The sequence below is a fragment of the Ambystoma mexicanum genome, chromosome 9, assembly GCF_040938575.1.
Source record: "Ambystoma mexicanum isolate Mex_15411 chromosome 9, UKY_AmexF1_1, whole genome shotgun sequence".
Classification (NCBI taxonomy): domain Eukaryota; kingdom Metazoa; phylum Chordata; class Amphibia; order Caudata; family Ambystomatidae; genus Ambystoma; species Ambystoma mexicanum.
This window is the reverse complement of record NC_090931.1, coordinates 588,431,147-588,451,033: the sequence shown is the minus strand read 5'-3', so window position 1 is coordinate 588,451,033 and position 19,887 is coordinate 588,431,147. Positions and strand designations below refer to the sequence as shown.

The 19,887-nt window shown below is 44.0% G+C and overlaps 1 protein-coding gene across 1 annotated transcript in view; it reads left to right on the top strand.

The window, feature by feature from the left end:
- The window catches only part of ITGAE (integrin subunit alpha E), a 439,817-nt gene that overhangs the window by 118,890 nt on the left and 301,040 nt on the right, over window positions 1-19,887 (top strand). The window contains exons 8-9 of the mRNA XM_069615209.1: window positions 13,031-13,147; window positions 15,796-15,917. Coding sequence (XP_069471310.1) covers window positions 13,031-13,147; window positions 15,796-15,917 — 239 coding nt within the window. The remainder of the gene's footprint in view (window positions 1-13,030; window positions 13,148-15,795; window positions 15,918-19,887) is intronic.

Sequence of the window (19,887 nt, the reverse complement as noted above, 5' to 3'; positions counted from 1 at the left end):
AGTGTGGCAATCCTTCTGAGTCAGCAGTTCTTTTTAGGTCATCCCAAATGGAGACCAGAGAAGATTCTTTTCCACAGCGCGGTCGGAAACCCGTTTGGGCTGCTTCGAGGGGACTATTGGTTTCAGTGAAATGGGCAAGTTGCTTACATGCCTAGTGGTCAATTAGCTTGGCAATGAAGCAGGTATTGGAGATTTGGTGGTAGCTTGATGGAGAGAGTGGGTCGAGGCTGGGTTTTTTGAGAAGCGGTTTTCCGTGAGAGGTTTTGAAGGTGTCTGGGAAAGTGCCTGATGTGAGCAAGTTATTTACAATAGAGCGGGCTACGCTGCCAGCACAGGTGGAGGTAAGGATCTTTTTTAGAAGGGGCGGTGGGCTAGGGTCTTCATGTGGGCCTGAGGGTCGGCTAAGTGCTAGTAGGTTGCCAAAAACAGCATGGCAAAGAGGGGTGAAAGAAGTGAAGCTAGGTCAGGAGGGAGAGTAAGGGTTTGGGTGTGTGGAGGGTCTAATGTTGATGGCTGGATCAGGGCTAGTTTTGTCATTATGGTTTGGTGTCTTTCAAGTGCAACATTATGAAAGTGGTTGGAAAGTTCATCGCAGAGAGCTTGTGAGTTCGGGGAGGGGGTGGTTAGGAAGCTGGGGGAATTGAATTCTCCTACGATTTTCTGTACTTCCCTGCATGGATTATTTGAGTCGGAGATTCTGCTCCCATAATGGTTTTATTTTGCTTTCTTGATGTCGTACAAGTGTGCCCTATTCAGTCTCACAAGGGCCATTTTGTTAAGAGTAGAGGGGGTGGTCCTCCGTGCTCGCTCTAGGCGATGCTTGAAAGTTTTGAGTCCTTTGAGGGGTGGGGGGTGGTGTATCACTTTTGGTGTCGGGTCGATCGTCAGAAGGGGCGACGGGATAGCGTGAGGGGGTCATAGCTTCTCTGAGCCATAGGAGATTGAAGGAGGGGGGTCCTTGCGAGAGAGATCTGGAAGTGTATGAAGAAGGGACATGGCCAGGTCTGGCTTGACAATGATTTTATTCCAAAGAGGGAGGGTGCCCGGGGCAGTTGAGAGATTGATTGGTGGAGGAGGTGGGGAGGGGAAAAGGTATTGATATGAGAAAGGGATAGTGTGGTGATTAGACCAGATGAGTGGGCAAGTCATAAGTGGGGAGACTTGGCCAGATGTGCAGAAAAGTGTATCTAGGGTGTGTCATGCAATGTGGGTCTGGTGTGAGATCAATTGAGACAGACCGAGAGCTTCCAGATTGTGCAAATAGTGCTCACAGACCTTGGCAGGCAAGTAAACCAAGGCTGTGGCTTAAAGAGTGACCAGATAAAGATGCAAACTTTGAATATACAAGTGATACTCACAGACCTTGGCAGTGGAGTAAACCAATGGTGTAAGATCTTTCAAGTAAACTGTGAGAGCAATCAAGTAAAGGCGGTCTGGGACCCATGTTGGGGAAATACACCTCAACCAGTAATAAAGAGGAATACGAAGCTTACAAGTATAAGTGACCCTCAGAGACCTTGGCAGGAGAGAAAACCAAGGCTGTGGGTGAAAGTGAAGACGGAGAGAGAGAACAGTGAGAACGAAAACGTTGAGTACCCTACTAGGCAGGAAAGTGGACCAAGGAGGGGGTACTGAGAAAAGGGTTTGGCGACCCTCAGCACAGCTTGGGAGAGAGAAACAGGCTATTCTTCCTCATAGCAGTACCTGGGAGGCCAGTCTAGTCAGAAAGGGTCAGGAGCCATCAGCACAGCTTGGGAGAGAGAACCAGGCTATATTTCCTTGTTGCAGTACCTGGGAGCCAGGTCTACTTACCAAGGATCTGGGAAATCCAAGATGGCTTGGAAAAGGTGTCTAGGCCATCCTTCCTTGTCACAGGGCCTGGGAGTCTGCTTTAGCAAATAAAGATGATGACAAGTTCATTCCCTCATCCACAGGGCATTGACTACCTGTAGAAAAACACAAGAGGGTTCTCTTGTCAAACGCCATGTGGTGCAAAAACACATCCAAATGCAACAAAGTGCAAAATGATGAAATAAAAACATCCATCCCTGTGTTTTCTTCCTCTCCCCAAATCAACGTGCCGCCCTTATGTCTGACTTTTACTCCTACACCCTCACATATGGTGTCAGGAGTGGAATGCGACTCAGTTGACAAAAGCTGGGAGACCCTGAGAAGTTAAAAGATGGCTAGGACTGTTTCAAGACCCAAAGGGGTTGACTGAAGTCCTTTTTTCTACTAGCAAAGGGAGTTCACTAGGGACAAAAATCCATTCAGACCTCTTCTTAGACAACTATGACTCCCACAGGTATGACTCTGATAAGCCGCAGAAGCCCATACACCATCCAAAACCTGAGGATAGGAACTAGGTTTTTTCCTCTTAGTGCCCAAGTCATTATGCCCGTCGAAAGAACATAGACGGAAATAACTACCAGCTTTTCAGTCCCCATGACTATTGGGTTCCCATTAGGGACAAGACAGTAATATATGTAGACCTCCAGATCACTCTACCTACCAATTCCCACCTCCTCAGTCCCCACTAAAGAATGGGCTAAGAGTGTTGCCCCTTTTTCCTTGTATGGAACAATTAAGACTAGTTCTCATGAACTATTCCTTAAAAGACATCTCAACTGTAAGAGGCAAATTGATGGGATACTTGATCTACGGGATCCTCTGGGAGCTTTTACCCAGCCAGACCCAGAGAGAGAAGAAGGAAGATCATCACAGGGAGAATAGGACCCAAGAGACATGTTTCCATCACTCAAAAGGGGAGATAAGTTAGATTCTAAAATGTTCCATGATCATGCCAAGGATAATGCATTGTGGGAAAATATCAATGTTCGTAATTCCACAATCTCTTGAAAAAGTTCATCCTCCCTGAATAGAGAGCAGGAACAGGTCAGGAACCATACCTCCCATCCTGAAAACACCAGAAAACCAACACTTATGGCATCAGCACCTTTTTGGTGACACAATGTGAAGAAGGCAAGGGGGTAGGCCTATCTCTCTCCATTGATTTATGGCCTATCTCTCTACATTGGTAATGTAGAGGAACAGACGTACACATCCGCAGGAGTTCCTACCCCCATCTCTCCTGTTTTGGAGACATGAGACGGTGCCCTGTCTAACACCAGCTATTGTACCAATACCGTAGCGAGTATTTGGAAGAAGATATCAATTAAGACAACCATATTGAATGTACCCTCGAGTTGATGACAGCATGCAGGAGGAACTCCCTGAAAGAATATGAAAAAGAGCTAAGAAAATGAAATGATGACATCATAAGAAAGTGTGCCCACATCCTGAAATACTGAATTAAGACGATGTATGGATCCTAGAGAGGAAATGACAAAGTAAAGAATCAAGTGAACCTGAAAAGTGTAAAAGAAGAAGATTACACATTAACAAGTGCTGCAGAAATCAGAAGTATAATGAATGCAAGATAGATCAAGTCATTGTATAGGCTACATACAAGTAGTAAATAGAATACAGGCAGTGCTGCCATTGTACAGAAAATGGACATTGGTATCAAGATATAATTTAGCCAAAGAACCATGGAGAGAAAATGAAAGGCTGTGTCGCAGTGGAATAGCAGGTTGATGGAACTGCTTTGGGAGGTGTCTGGCCTGAAGTCAAGAACTGAGAAATCGAGGTCAGCTATCTACGCTGAAGAGGAACATACCTGCAGAGGATGCATCTTCTCACGTTAAAGTGCAAGAAAGAACACAAAGGAAGCCAAGTCTTACTTAATTTAAAATATTTAAAAGCTAGCAGAATGAACAGAATCATGGTCTCTTGTAACGTGAGCCAAGGCTGGAAATAGGGCTTGAATTTGGAGTTCCAGACACGATAGCGAGTGCCCTCACTCCTGTTGCATTCCTATGACAAGAATACTCTGCAAGGCCAAGTACAAAGGGAATTTCATGGCAGAAGGCATGGTGATGAGAGATGTTGGGCTAACTGGGTGGTAGCTCACGTCAGATCATGTCCCACCAAATGACAGGGCGCCTGCGCAAATTTTGCAGCCCTTAGACATCAAGCTGCCAAAACTAGCCTACACTGACCAGCAATTGGATTCTAGTAACCTAGACTTAACTCAACCCTTTAATCATTCCCAGACCCTTGCCCATTGGGACCAACTTGCCATAGTCTATCAGGAGAAGCAGTGGAAGGCATCCACTACAACACCCCATCGGGAGCCACCACGCCACTCGGTCAATGGACATAAATGTACTTGGTAAGGCCTATTGTGTCTGGCCTAGCAATGCATTATTCTACCTAGAATCTACCGAGTACCAAGAGGCTGAACTAACAAAGTTTTCCGATGTTCCTCCCTCTCCCTCTTCCCTCCCACCAAACCACTATATTACTGTCAAAATAACACTTGCTCCTCACTGTACTTGCACAATGTCAAATCAAAATGATATATGTGCACACTAATGCCACATTATATAACCACTGTTGGCCAAATTCACTAAAATTGTAGTGACTCAGCCTTGATAAAGACATTAAGGGGTCGAAACATGTGTTGGCTGACCACTTTGACCACCCTACAAATAAAGAATGCAATGATTTACAAACAAGGATATAAGACATAATCTTTACTCCTTGTTTCATGTACGAGATATCTGGGAACAAACAATTACTAATCCTAAAACAGAGGTGTAGGCAACGCCTCCACAACCCATGATCTCGCAGCCAATCTATGTGATTAATAGGTTCAAATAAACATGCCAGAAAGTACTGTAGTGTAGCGCAAGTGGATTCAAAACCATAGTGCCCAAATACCTTTACATTAATGAGGATCATACTCTTCTCAGATTATTTTTTGTAGACCTATTTGGAATGAAAATGCATTGGGTCCTCATGGACTAACTTCCCAATATTATTAAGGAGGTGATTTGCCAAGAAGAAGGCTGGCTCGGATTTTTGTGTCTCCATTTGTCACAGAAATGGGTCTGTATGACTCACATTGATCAGAATTTTCCTTCCTTTGAAAACACAACTATCGTTGCTTCCCTGAGATCCTAATAGAGAGTCCCATTGATTTTTGTTTCTAGCAACATTCCCCACATTCCTTCACCGACTTCAATTTGAATCTCTTTAATACCTCTGAAGTCAGCCAATTGAAACCCAGGGTCAACCACCCCTCCACATGGTCAACAGTCGCATCAATCTCCCACTCTATCAATTTCTCCTCTTGCGACTCCTCTTGCCTGTCTGATACAAATTAGTAACAATATAAATCTTGTAAACTCCTCATCTGAACCTTTCCTCTGTTCCTGATACAGGCATTGGTAATACTTCAAGAAGTCCTCACTAATCTCTGCAGGTTCACAGTCTCTCCGCTCTACCTTTCCATATGAGTTCCCTAACCACTCGTGTTTGTTCTGTGCCAACCACATGTTTACTCTTCCATCCTTGTTGCTTTACTCATGTACTCTAAAGCCTGTGGTCCATATACTGCTCTAGGTGGTATCCAATGCTTTGGCCAAGATCCTGTCCCTAGTTTTCCTAAACTCCCTCAAGGTTTCATCTGATGGATCCTCCAACCATTGTTTCTCCAGACCATCTGCCTACCTTTCCATTCCTACCATCTCAGAAATTTCCTCTTATAGCCTTACAGACTGAGGGAGGGATCATTATCGCCACCAACTTTGCTTCGGGCCATACATCGGGGGGATGGTCATTATCCCAAGCAATAATGACCCCTTGAGGTCTATAAGGATATAAGCACATTTTGTAGTTTTGGTGGTGAAGTAAAAACTTTACTTTAATAGTGAGTAAATTAACTAGACAAACTGAGTTATGTTATTGAGATGTATACCATGCACCACTGCCATTTTCATGGTCTCCAGGCACTTAGGGGAAACTAAAATAGAAGGAGAGTTGGGGCGGATTAGTTAGTGGAATGGAGAGGGATAGATTAAGAGAGTTTCTTTCTGTGCTGTTGGCAGCTTCAGTTCATAAAAACCGGTCACTGTGTGTTGGATTTGCTTCTAGATGGTATGGGTTAGGTGCTGTTTTAATGTGTGGGTCTACATGGGATTGTTTTTGTGTCCATGGTGTAGTACACGAGATTTATTGGGCTAGGTTGAGTGATATTACAGAAGGGATGTGTAGTTTTCTGTGTGATTTCAGGTTTGTACTGTGGTAGGCGTATGTGTGTGTGTTGTATTTGGCGGCTAAGAGGTGAGTTTGTAGGAGAGCTGAAAGTGTTTAGTAGGGTAAGTTGTGAAGAAGGTCCGTGCATTCTTGTAAGTTGCATTATTTCGTTTAGACTGACTTCCTTATTTTGAGCTTTGATGATATTATGCATTTCTTTCGTTGGGCTAGTCCAGTTCGTTTTTGTTCGATTTGGTTTTTCAACATTTTGTGCTGCCTTTCCTATTTTCGTGGTGGATTCTTTTCTCAGTAGTGCTTCCTCTTTAGGTGGCTGAGTTAAAGAGCTAGATTGTTAGTAGTTTTCAGAATTTTAGATGTTCTTGTGTTGTTTGTCGTTCCTTGGGGAGTGAGTGCGAAAGGTTTGCTGAGATGCACGAGAATGCTACTCTGCCATATTTCAGTTTCGAATAGTGCTTTTGTTCACAGCAAATTTCCTTGCTGGATCTCAGAGTTCATTTCGGTTTTTAGATGGAGATTTTTTTCCTCCATAAAATCTTCTCTTTCGCCCGTGTATTGCTCTGTGTGCTATGCAAAGGGTTTTGAAGTAAATCCTTTTTGTTGACTGCGGCCATCATGTGGTTCTCAATTCTGGCATGATGTGTTCCCTCTTGTTGAGTCTGAGGAGTAGGATTGTCCCAGCGTTCTGTATTCGTATGGTTTTTGGTGAGGTAATACAGCATTCTGCAGTAGATGCTGTTGGTCTAGTCTATTATTGACATGATGAGGGAGATCAACAAGTGTTCTGTAAGGGAAGGTGAGGAAAGGAAGAATCCGTTTGTGCATTGTTGAAAGAAGCATTTCCTTACGACTGCGTTGACTTGTGGTTTCATTGTTAGGCTGTTTCGCTTGAATACGGTGAGAATTTTCGCTACTTTTGAACGTTTTGGTTGGTTTCCCATTTTGCCAAGCCATTGAATGTTATTTTGGTCCAAAGGATTGTTGAACATTGTCAGGATTTCTGTTTTGTCCGACTTGAGTTTAAGGATGTCGGTGCTCATCCATTTGTTTATTTGCGTGAGGCAGTTGGTGATGGTTTGATCTTGTTCTCCAGTCGTGTTGATTTTGATGAGGTTGATGAATGGGTTCATAAAGATGTTGAAGAGTAGCTATGAGAGGGATGAGCCTTGTGGTACTCCAGAGGCTGGTGTGCATGGTGCTTGCTGACTTGAAGGGGCTTAGCCAGGTTGTTTCTGATCTCTCTGTTAGGAAAGAGTTTACCCATAGCAAGGCTGTGTCATGAATTCCTATTTCCTGGACTCTTTTCATGAGAGTTTCTTGAAGGACTCTGTTGAAGGCTGCTGAAAGGTCTAGTAGTATTACAGTTGAGGTGATATTGGAGTCAGCGTTGCTTTTTAGATCGTCCCAGATGGCTAGTAGTGCTGTTTTCATTCCTCTCATGGGTCTGAAACCTACTTGTGCCTGGTCAAGTAACTGATTGCTTTCCTCATGTTCCAGAATTTGTTCATATACTTAGGTTTCTAGAGGTTTCGCCGGGTAAGGGATATTTGAGATGAGATAGGTCCATAGTTGGTTAGGTCTTTTGTGTTTCTCAAGGGATCTTTCAAGATTGGTTTAATGTATGCGACTTTGAAGCTTTGTGGTAAATCTCCTCTTTCCAGAGAATGGTTTATGAGGTTCTGGAAGTATTCTGCAGGCATCTCTTGGGTGAGGATGAGCTTAAATATGTCCTATGGGCAAGGATCTGCTGGGATTCCTGCATTGTTGCTTTGATCCATTAGATTGGTAAACATTTCTTTTGAGATAGCTGAGAAGTCGTTTATTGTTGTAGTTAGTTACGGAGCTGGGTGGTTGGTCGAATTGTTTATGTTCTTGAGCATACTCTTGAGGACTTGCTGAATGTTTATGATTTTGTTTTTGAAGTGGTTTGCAAGGTCGTCACACAGTTTCTGGGAGGTACTGGGTGTGTTGTTGCAGGCTGTCTGGTTTATCAGCTCGTTTATGATGCTGAAAATCTCTTTCTGTGTGTTGCCTGCTTTTGTGATGTGTTCATTGTAGTAGTATATATTTTTTTGCTTTGAGGGTTTCCTTTTTATATAGTCGTATCTGTCTGGTATTCAAGTTTTTTCTGTTGGTCGTACTTTTTCCTCCATGCTTGTTCAAGTTTCCTGTTTTTTTTCTTCAGGCCTCTGAGTTGTGGTGTGAACCATTTCACAATGGAAATGAATTAGGCTCCCTAAGCGGTGGGCCTACAGAATATATAACTTTCAAACGAAAAAAGAATACACATTCTTTTCCCTTATGCACAGACTACATTTGAGAATTGGCCATTTTATGAACTATCCGGTTACCACACAAGGCAATGGTAGGCAATATCACACTGCTGGATCATGATCATGCTCTTGTCTTGTGTTTTAGTGGCATGGTTTTGGGTGGTGAAAGACCCAGAAATTAAAGTTGGTCTTACTTAGAGATTCAATCCTCCAGAGAAAAGTTGAGCCAGATATAATCAATTATTTCCACAAGGACGGGGGACTAGAGCATAAAGGAGGTCTTCAATGGGATGTATTTAAAGTCTCGATTAGATAAATTAATCGAAATAGTTACAGAAAAGAAAAATCGGAGAGTGCACAAATTTGAGAAGCTGTTTACTGAGCTGGTTGCCCTTGAAGGAAAATAGTAGGATATGCGGAGATATCAGGTCGAGAAAGGTGATTTGTGAACTCAGCAATATTGCTACTAATAGAACGGAGCTTGCCCCATCCAAACGAAACAGAAATGTTATACATTTTACAAAAAGCAAGTAAATTAATAGCATGTTAATTAAAAGCCATAAAGAGGGTAAATCATATCAGGGAGGTCCAAAGAAGGAATGGCACGTTTCCCCAGAAAGAAAAGGATAAATTCTCCAATTTCAGGGGCTACTACTCCCTGTTTTGCTCCACTGAAGGGCGCGTTGGGCAAGACTCGCTAAAGACTCTGGTTTATTTCAAGCCAACATTCCCCCACTGCTTAATAGAATAAAAAAAGACCTCAGTTTGTTGTAACATCAAGTAATTTCGGAGTGTGGCCTAATCCTCTTGGTGAACATGGATATATTACCCTTTTCAGTCTTTACTGTTTTCTACCCAATCTCAGTTTATAAGCACCTTCAAAGGGAGGTCAAGTGCTTTATTTGGAAAGGTCATATTCATAGACTGCCTACAAGATCTTTATTTTTCCTACAGTAAGGGGGGGGCAGCATGCTTCCACTTCCTAAAATATTCATAGGCAGCTCAACTACGGGTCTTAACAGATTGGTGACAGCTTAACTACGTGTCTTAAAAGATTGGTGACAGCTCAAGTACGGGTCTTAAAAGGTTGGTGACAGCTCAACTACCGGTCTTAACAGATTGGTGACAGTTTGTCAGGATTCGTAAATCAGGGAGGCATACTGGCAATCTTTCCTTTCCTACTCGCTTACTTTCCTTACCTGGGGTTCCTTCGCTTTTGTCACGAAGACGCTGCTTCAGAACACGGAAGTTTGCTCAGCCAGTTCGTTCTGTGTTCTTTAAGCAGCGCTGGGCTTTACCATGGAAACGCAGTCACTCTGCGTACTTGAGGTCACGTGTCTTTACACATTGTTAGAACATCACGTGACTTTTTGGTTTTCGTTCTTATGCCCCGCCTCCCCGCTACTCGCTGCTTCTGAAATTGTTATTTCTCTTGTCGCTACGTATCTGACTTTGCTCCTGTTGAATTTAGTGTTTTGACCCGGACCGCCTACTGGATTCCTGCTTGTGTGCCCCTCTAGTTGTTGTCTCGACCCTCGGAACTGCTATTTGGAACTGTTACGGATCACGGACATCTGCTCAAATTTTGCCCGCTTGGTTTTCGACTCCTGGAACGGTTCACGGATTATTTCTTGTCATTGTTTTTGGCTGGTGCTACCATCTACGTCATCCATTCTGCTGCTACAGGAACTTTTCTACGGACTTCCTCGTTTCCCCTTGGAACTGGAGACTTTATACTAGGCGTCCGCGTGCCGTCGGTTTCAGGTGGACATTGCTGTTTACCGGATTCTTGTTTAGGCGTCCTCGTGCCGGCGGTGGGTAGGTTGATCACTCCTGCTTGTCGATCACTCCTGCTCTTCATTTATTCCTTCAGTTTTTGGACTTCCTTGGAAACTCTCATCCGGTAAGACTGTTCCTTTCTTTCTATTCTACTTTTTGGTCCTTGTATGGTTTCCGGTTAGTTACTGGTTATTCTTGTCCCCTTAGAATTCTGACGCCACCTTCCCATGCTGATTTGCCAGTCAGTCGACTATAGTCTATTTTCAGGTACTTGAGGTTGGGTTGTCTGAGCATTGCTATTCAAGTTGTCTTCTGTCACTAATGTACGGTTCCTTTGCAGGTTGACTGGTTCCTGTGACGTCCTCTCATCTTTTGGTCAATTGACTGGTCAGAGAGTTTCTTCTACCTCTCTGTTGGGTACATTGACAAAAAGAATTCGTCCTCTACACGACGAGTTCAAAATCTTGAAGTCAGGATTCTGGTTACTTTGTCAAGGAATATCTCCTGACTTAACACAGCTGAACTACGTGTCTTAAAAGATTAGTGACAGCTCAACTACGTGTCTTAAAAGATTGGTGACAACTCAAATACGGGTCTTAAAAGATTGGTGACAGCTTAACTACGTGTCTTAAAAGATTGGTGACAGCTCAACTATGAGTCTTAAAAGATTGGTGACAGCTCAACTATGGGTCTTAAAAGGTTGGTGACATCTCAACTACGGGTCTTAAAAGATTGGTGAAATCTGTGCTCTGTCAAAACATGGAAAGTCATTAAAGACGACGTTACTGGCAGACCTGCAAAACATAATTACGCTCCATAAAAAATGATGGGCCCTTCCCATGAATGAGTTGCCTTGAAAAAATGTAGCAACAGAGACTGGGGCAATATTTCAGAAAAGTTGATCATCACTTGTTTCCCAGTCCCAGCAGCACACCTGAGATGTTAGTCAAGGGAAGAGAAGAAAGGGGACTGCATGCACTTTCTGTTATTTGGTATGTAACTTTAAGTCTTCTAATAACATGTACAGGTATTTAAATTGGATTTCACTCTGAAGGACCATATCATTCATTACTCACGCACTTATGAATGTATTGCGCTTGGTCAACTGTACTTGGAAAGGGTAAAAATATTAAACTTTATGATTGTAAATGTTGCAGTAATAATATTGCTGTGAAGACCCTTTCAATTTTTCATTTTTTCCCTGTCAATGTTCTTAATCCCTGAGAAGCATTAATAGTTTTACCATTGTGCTCAGTTGGGATTTCTGATTACCACGTGGTCTTTGTATATATGTTATGTTATGTTGATTTGTACTTTGCGTCGCTACCACCCAAGGGCATTCGCCAGGCGCTCACGTGATGCTGCAAGAGAAGAGGGCGGGTGTGTTAGTGGGGATAGGATGATAGGATAGATTCAGAACCCTGAGGAATTGGCGTCTGTGAGCGTTGGTTCAAGAGTTCCTGCATGTTGTAACTGTACGCGTAGGACTCAGTACCTCGTATGTGTGCTAGTGTTTGTGTTGGGTGTGTGTCCTATGATGTTAGGGTGGAGCTTGCAGTCGTGCCCACTGGCTAGTTGTAACCATAAGGGGTCCAGAGTCATGGGTGACTGTTTGGTGTTTGTGTTGTGTTGGTGTGCATTGTGTAGTGTCAATGGATAAATGGACTATGTGCAAGGGTGTTCCCTCTAATGTTATATGTTATCTATAGCTAACAAATGGTTTTGAACGAGCACTTGATATTCACAAAGCGTTAAAGATTAGGAAGAAGGAAAGACCAGTTAACCAAGTATGATTAGCTTGAAAGACCGGTATCAGGTAATAATATCCCTATATATATAGTCGCCGTACATAATGTCGCCGGGAAAAGGTTGTGGCGATATTATATAGGTGACCATATATATAGGGACAGGGGGAGTGGGGGCTGCGAGGGTGTCCCGCGCTCTCCCCGCATGTTACATGTAATACTGACCCTGCAAAAAATGGCAATTTTTCAACAAATATTTTGCATGGCGATATTTTTGAGGGGACATTATTATATGGAACCGAAAGACCGACGGAAGTAAAGGGATGAAAGAGATGGTCCTGACAGGGAATGCATATGAATTTATCCCACATATTGTATGCGATTCACATTTAATCATGTGTGCTTTTAAGACACAACCGTGTGTTTATTAATATCTGAATTGTATTGTTCCCTTAATATGTGCTTTACATTGATGTACACAGAAGTTCTATGAAGACAACAGTTGTAGTTGTAGTTGTCAAATCTAAACTCTTTGGGAATGCCAATGATACGGTACACAGAATCAGTTCACATGATCTATTCGTCTAATAAAAACAATCTCCATCACACTACCGGTTTAACCACAGCCCACATTACAGCATTCCTTCACAACACGTGCTTTATATGTGAGGTAGCTCACATCTATGCTATAGAAAAATGTGTTGTGTGAGGAAGTGGTGCGCTGTGAGTTAAGGTTGATTTTGTAGTGTGTTCGAATTCGGATTTAGAAAATAGTTAATTTGCACAGTGTGTTTATACCATCGTCTTTCTAGAAATAGAAACCGTATTTCATTAAAGAAATCCTTCCATGTAAGTTTATACTTTTTATTTTAGTTATCTGGCACTTATTATTATTATTAACAAAACTCAATCACCCGTCACATATAACTGGATTAAGCACAAATACTGTAGGTGATAAAGTGCCAGATAAGAGAGCATAACGTGCCAGATAACAAGAAAATAGACCAGAAGTCCAGGATTTTTTGTATTCAGCATAATTTGTTTATGACTTGCCACTTTAGCAACCAGATTAGGACTCATTCAGTTAAGGACACTTTTTCTCTTTTTTTAAAGCTGAACTCTTTGAATACAGTCGGTTTGTCCAGAAAAGAGGTGCGGAGGGAAACTACAACTACAACAACAACAACAACAACAACAACAACAATGCTGAGGGGGAAGACGACGATGATGGTAAGCGATGGAAGCACTAAACAGTCAGATTTACAATGAACCACCATAGGCAGAGGGGAATATTTAGAGTGAAAGAACAAATACAGACTACCATGCTGCAGCTGCATTATGCAAAGGATAAACACTAGGTGAAGTTGGGAGTCAACATCTGCAATCACTACTAGCACTCCGAGGGGGGGGATGGGGGGCGGAGGCCACCAACCAGGTGGCTGGGAGCCAGGGGAGTTGCTAGGTCTGGAAAAGACCCGGGGCTAAGCTGATGTCGGAACTGTTGGGACTGGGGGCTAGCTAGTCTTTTGGCTGTAGCTCCTGAGATTCTATGCAGGGCTACAACCAAATGATCAGGGGCTATAGCCCCCTTAGCCCCCCCCCCTAGCAACGCCCCTGCTGGGAGCGCAGGGTGAAACTGGCGATCTCAGCCTGCGCTCCAAGCTGCCCGATGGCCGGATCGCACACTTGCCCTCCACCCACCCTCTGTTCCCCTTTTATTTTTTTACATTCCCCCTCCCCACTTACCTCATTTTGGCAGCGGGGGGTGCTGCCACTGCAGCTGCTGCCGCTCCTTCCTCTGTGCACCGGGTGGCAGCCATGGAAAGGGAAGAGGGGCTCCATATGAAGTCTTGCCTTCCCCTTCCATGGCGGCCACCATTGGACAGTCTCTTCCATCCGTGAACAGGCCGCCGCGAGGCGACCTATTTCACGGAACGAAAAAACTTTGAATTAAACCTCTCCGATCACGTGGGACGGGTGCTAATAGCATTAACCACCCATTCCAAGGGCTGGAACGGGTGGTAACGTCTCGGGCCCTCGTTAATAGCCCTTGCTTCACTTGGGCTTTTATCTCGGGCCCTGGGCCATTACCACCCATTCCAGTCCCTGGAACAGGTGATTAATGCCATATTATTACCTCAGTATCTATGAACCCAAGGGCCACTTTACAAAGGTGTGAAGTGGCAGTATGTGAAGGGCTCTTTCGGCCTCATTACGAGTTTGGTGATCATTCTGTGGTAAATCCACTAAAATACTACCAAAATAGGTTACCGCCATTCGGTCCTGTGGTTGAACCACGGGATTCCAAGTGCCGGTGCGGCAGTGTTAGTCCCTGTTTTTGGAGTCCATAAGACTCCATGGGGAAATTTGTGGATTTACCATGAGCGATAATTCTGCCACAGTAAATACACCGATTTTTGGCATTTAGGTGGGGAATTTACCTCCAACATCATGCTGGAGGTAAATCCTCCACTGCAAGGCCAAACTTGTAGTCTGGAGGCATGGTAAACGGTTTGGTATCTTTGTTACTGGTGAAAAAGTGTCACTAATGGAATTACCACCACTTTTTTTACACACCATCAAACTTGAGACCCTTTGACCCTTCCATTCTGCACCTGCATGTCCTGCATGCAGGTGTCCTGGTGAACATAGGTGACTTGCATCAAGGAGTAGAGACAGGTTGTCGGCCCTAAACACCCGCAGTCAGCCCTCGATGCATATGTACTTTTTGGTTCAGCCACCCACCGCGGTGTGTCCAGGGTGAGTATGTGCAGTGTCGGGCATAAGAGAGCATGCCACTGCAAATGCATTTACATGAGTGTTTCCTTCCGTGACTGTGAAATACAGTCAGGGGCTTGTAAACACCCTTGATCGGATAGTGCTTTTACCTGTGCCTGACCAGGGACGGGGGGGACCAGCTGTAGGGAATATGTGGACGGTCTTTGGAATTCCTTTTGTGACTCAGGGATGCATTCTGGGATGTAGTCGCCAATTCTGCGGCAGGCTCCATACCCGCACATTCTGTGGGCTGCAGATGTACTTTGGTAATTCTCTCTTCCTCATTTTTTATCGCAACATCTGGAACATGTGGTCCATTCACAATATTCCTCTAGTCTTGACTCTTCGCCCCTCTTCAGTCTGGCTTTAGACCTTCCCACTTGCCTGAAATGGCTCTTCTTCATGTCAGTTATTTCATTTCTTCTCGACACTCCAAATTGTCTTTGCCCCTTACTCTTTTGGACCTACCTGCTGCCTTTGACGCAGTGGACCATTCTGTTCTTAGATCTCTTTCTTCTCTTGGAATCTCTTGGACTCTTCTTTCCTGGACCTCCTGGATCACTCTTATTCTGTTTTCCTGGTGGTTCACTCCTCTACTTCTCCCTTATGGCCTGGCTCCCACAAGGCTCTGTCCTTAGGCCTTTTCTGTTTGCTCTCTACACTATTGGTGGAAAAACATTTGACCATTTTCTTTTGACCAAATGTCTTTTATCTTTTTTTTGGTCGAAATTCAGTCACATTTATATATGGGTGGGGTAAGGAAATAGGGGGGGTTTCAGGGTTACCCCTGCACCAGCATTTTCTACCAAAAAAAGAGCAAAACAAATTCGGTCAAATGTGACAAGGTCAAACATTTTCAACCAAGTACACCCAAACCATCCCCTTCCCTTTAATTGTTCAGTTTTTGTGCCTGGCTGTCATTTCTAGCCTGGCGACATAAGGATCTTGTTCTCCTTTCCTTATTTGTCTGAATAACTTGACTCTTCTATTTCTGCGTGTTTGTTGGCTATTAAGTCTTGGATGCTTTCCCATTTCCTCCATGCACTTTCCTGGATTCTTGGCCGGCAAAGCCAAATAAGCTTTTTCTGTTGTCGCGGCAGAGTCGAGGACCGAGGTGGCCATTGTCCTGGATGGATCCGGCAGCATTGACCCTCCGGATTTTCAAAGAGCCAAGGATTTCATATATAACATGATGACAACGTTTTGGAAAAAATGCTTGGAGGTAAAGCACATTTTTCATTGTTGTTAAAGTTTCCTGTCCTCAGAAAGAAAAATGCGTTGTTGTTGGAATGTATTCTGTAGTTTTGGCACAATGCCTGCCCGCCCGGCACACAAACAGGGGCCACGTAGACGGCTGGTACACAACTAACTTGGGCAAGGTTATGCATATGAACGGATGCCATATGTTAAAGGGACCGTGAGAGTCGCACAACCCTGTTCTGGACGCCAACACAGTGACACTCACACACCCCACCGAATTAGAAATGGGTAAATTTAGCGCCCCAGTTCTATACAGCAATGCCAACTAAACAACCCACTAACAACTTCACCCTCTGCATACACCTCTCAACCTCTAACCAAACACAACCACAAACCTACAACACAACAATCCGCACAAACTTCACTACACTGCAACAACAAAACAAAGCACACATGAATCACCACAACAGAACACAACGTCTCCCAACAGTATAACACCCCAAGCCCAGCCAACGGAATTCCGGGCCAAGACCGCCAACAGCACATCACTGCTCTCTTGCACTTCTTCAGCTGATCCCACTAACTCCCCCCACCCCTCCCATTTTCTTTCAGAGCCGCCAGAGCGCCAGGGGACCACTCCGGTGGTGATAGTGTGCAGTACAAATATCCTTTAACATTAACATTTAATGAACAACTCATTCTGCCAAAAATCTAATGGAAAAATACATCACCATAACCCATTCCATTGCCTGACATGTGATGCATGTCAACTTTTCAGTATGAACTGAATATGTGCAGAAGCAAATAATGTAAAGATCAAGAGACCGATCTACAATGGCCTGAGTGCAAATCAATGATGGCCAATATGCTTGCAGAACATTTGCAAGTGTCAAACAGGTGCCGGCAGGGCTTTAAGTGGGCCGGGGCTAGATGGGGCAGAGCCCTGGCAAGCTCAGACAAATGGGTCTGAGGCAGGGCAATGCCGGGGTCCCCTAATGTCCCCTGACTCCCCTGGACGCTAGAGGACAAGGCTTTTTTTCTAAAGTCTGAAGTTCTCATACACAAGTGCCAGAGCTTCAGGCTTCAGAAATGAATGCCTTTTCTCTATAAGGGTGGCACTGGCACCTGCGAGGCATCCCTTTAATCAAGAGCAGAGGCCTTTTTTTTCCTAAAGACTGCTCCCAGTCATTCGCAGGTACTTCATGCGTTAGGAAAAAAGGCCCCGACTTCCAGCAGCCTCACCTTTTCAGTCTTAATGGTGCTGCTACACCTGGTCAAATACCTTTGTGAGGGGCAGCACCCTCATGAAGGCTGAAAACGTGTGGCACTTGTGCGTGGACCTCGAAGATAAAAGACAGATGACCTTACGGGTCGGGTAGAAAGGATTCACACAGGAAGTGAGAAGGGGCTTCTAGGGCTCGGAAACAAAACCCTGTGAGGGAATAAAGAGAAGTTTTCCCTACGTTGTGTCCATGTTGATTTATTCCTTTCCTGATGATTACAAGCTAGGAGCATCGCTCAGTCCTTGCAGATCCTCTGTTTCCCTGTTGGTCGGGACACAACCACGCTGTCCCATGCAAGGCATCCTTTTAGGTAATAGATGAAGAGATGAGCAGCCTCTCGCCCAGGGGAAAGAGGGTGCTGGCCTGTACAAAGGCCTGCCTGGCAGGGGTGCCTGTAGGCCATTGAGCCAGGGCTCATCAAGGGGGCGTGGCCAAATAAATACTTAGGCCACGCCCCCTTGATGAGCCCTGGCTAGTTTTGCCATGCCACTTAAGGCAGTGGGTGCCGGATACACTGCATTAGTTTCCAGCAATGGTGTGAGCGTTGGCAGTGAGACCTGCTGATTTCAGGAGGCCTCCTATCAACATCCACACGCAGGGCACCTGGGAACATATTATAGAGGGCATGCCTTAAAAGGTCAGTCTGCTCCTGGTAGAACTATAGTGGGTACACCACTACCTATTTATGCGACTGCGCGTGTGTATGTGTGCTGCTTGTGTGTGTGCGATGCTAGTGTGCCTGTGTATGTGTGTGCTGCTTGTTTGTGTGTGTGTTTGTGCACTCATGTGTGTGTGTGTGTGTGTTTGTAAGGCTTTGAAAAAGAACTTTAGGGTGACCAGACGTCCCGGTTTTGCCTGGACCTGGTTTTTGGTGCTCTGTCCCCCTTTCCCAAGATTATGCCGGACCGGGCATAACGGGTACGGTACTGGTAAGCTTGCCGGTACCGCGGGTGCCTTTCATTCCACCAGGTCTGACCTGGCGGGCACAAAGGCACCCGCGAGCACAGCATGTCGGATGCACTGGCACCGTTGCATCGGGCTTCCCCATTACCTAGGGCTACCCATGTCTCTCCCCCTCCCCCACACCGAAATCCTGTTTACATTCTTGAAATGTTTCCACTCACTCCCCCACAAACATGTCATCAATACGTTTTCTAACTCGGTAGCCAATGAAGCTCGGCTGAGTGTTAACTAGAAATAAGACTACTTTTTTTTTTTGCAAACCATAAAATGAACCTCTGAAACTGAAAGTACTATTTCCTGACATCTGGCATAGCTGCTGGGACAGGTTGCTGGGAGGTCTTTGAACAATCTACACATAGAAATCAGGAAGAGATCCAATATGCACCTTTTTAATTATAACTTTAACATGTTGTTTTTTCTAAGGCATGTTTTCCTGTCTTATCTAACATTGCTATGCTGCCTAGATGTGATTGTGTGTGTTTAAGAAAAAAAGTGAAATAAGAAATAAAATGTGTGCCCCTTTTTAATAAAGCTGTAGCTCGTCTTTATAGTGTGCTATATCTACTTTATATAGTTGTGTCTCTACTTGTTAATGCTGTGTCTCTTATTAACAAGACTGCCCTTGATATCGCTGTTTCCCTTTTTAATATTGCGAACTGGGTCTCTCCATGGTAATGTTGTGCCTTCCCTTTATTGATAACACTGTTCTTCTTCATGCTTGGTAATGCATGTGTCTTGTTAATACTGCTAACAATGTCTGATATCAGTGTTCCTCTTCTTTATTTTAGTGTCTCTCTCCCTGATATTGGTGTTTCTATTCTGGATATTGATGTGCCGTGTTTTGATATTGATGCGTCTTTTGTTAATGCTGTGCCTTTTCTTGATAACACTGTCCTTCTTGATAATTTGCAATGCATGTGTCCTCTTAATACCACTGACATTTTCGATGTTAGTGTCTCTCTCCCTGATATTGGTGTTTCTATTCTGGATATTGATGTGCTGTGTTTTGATATTGATGCGTCTTTTGTTAATGCTGTGCCTTTTCTTGATAACACTGTCCTTCTTGATAATTTGCAATGCATGTGTCCTCTTAATACCACTGACATTTTCGATGTTAGTGTCTCTCTCCATGATATTGGTGTTTCTATTCTGGATATTGATGTGCCGTGTTTTGATATTGATGCGTCTTTTGTTAATGCTGTGCCTTTTCTTGATAACACTGTCCTTCTTGATAATTTGCAATGCATGTGTCCTCTTAATACCACTGACATTTTCGATGTTAGTGTCTCTCTCCCTGATATTGGTGTTTCTATTCTGGATATTGATGTGCCGTGTTTTGATATTGATGCGTCTTTTGTTAATGCTGTGCCTTTTCTTGATAACACTGTCCTTCTTGATAATTTGCAATACATGTGTCCTCTTAATACCACTGACATTTTCGATGTTAGTGCCTCTCTCCATGATATTGGTGTTTCTATTCTGGATATTGATGTGCCGTGTTTTGATATTGATGCGTCTTTTGTTAATGCTGTGCCTTTTCTTGATAACACTGTCCTTCTTGATAATTTGCAATGCATGTGTCCTCTTAATACCACTGACATTTTCGATGTTAGTGTCTCTCTCCCTGATATTGGTGTTTCTATTCTGGATATTGATGTGCCGTGTTTTGATATTGATGCGTCTTTTGTTAATGCTGTGCCTTTTCTTGATAACACTGTCCTTCTTGATAATTTGCAATGCATGTGT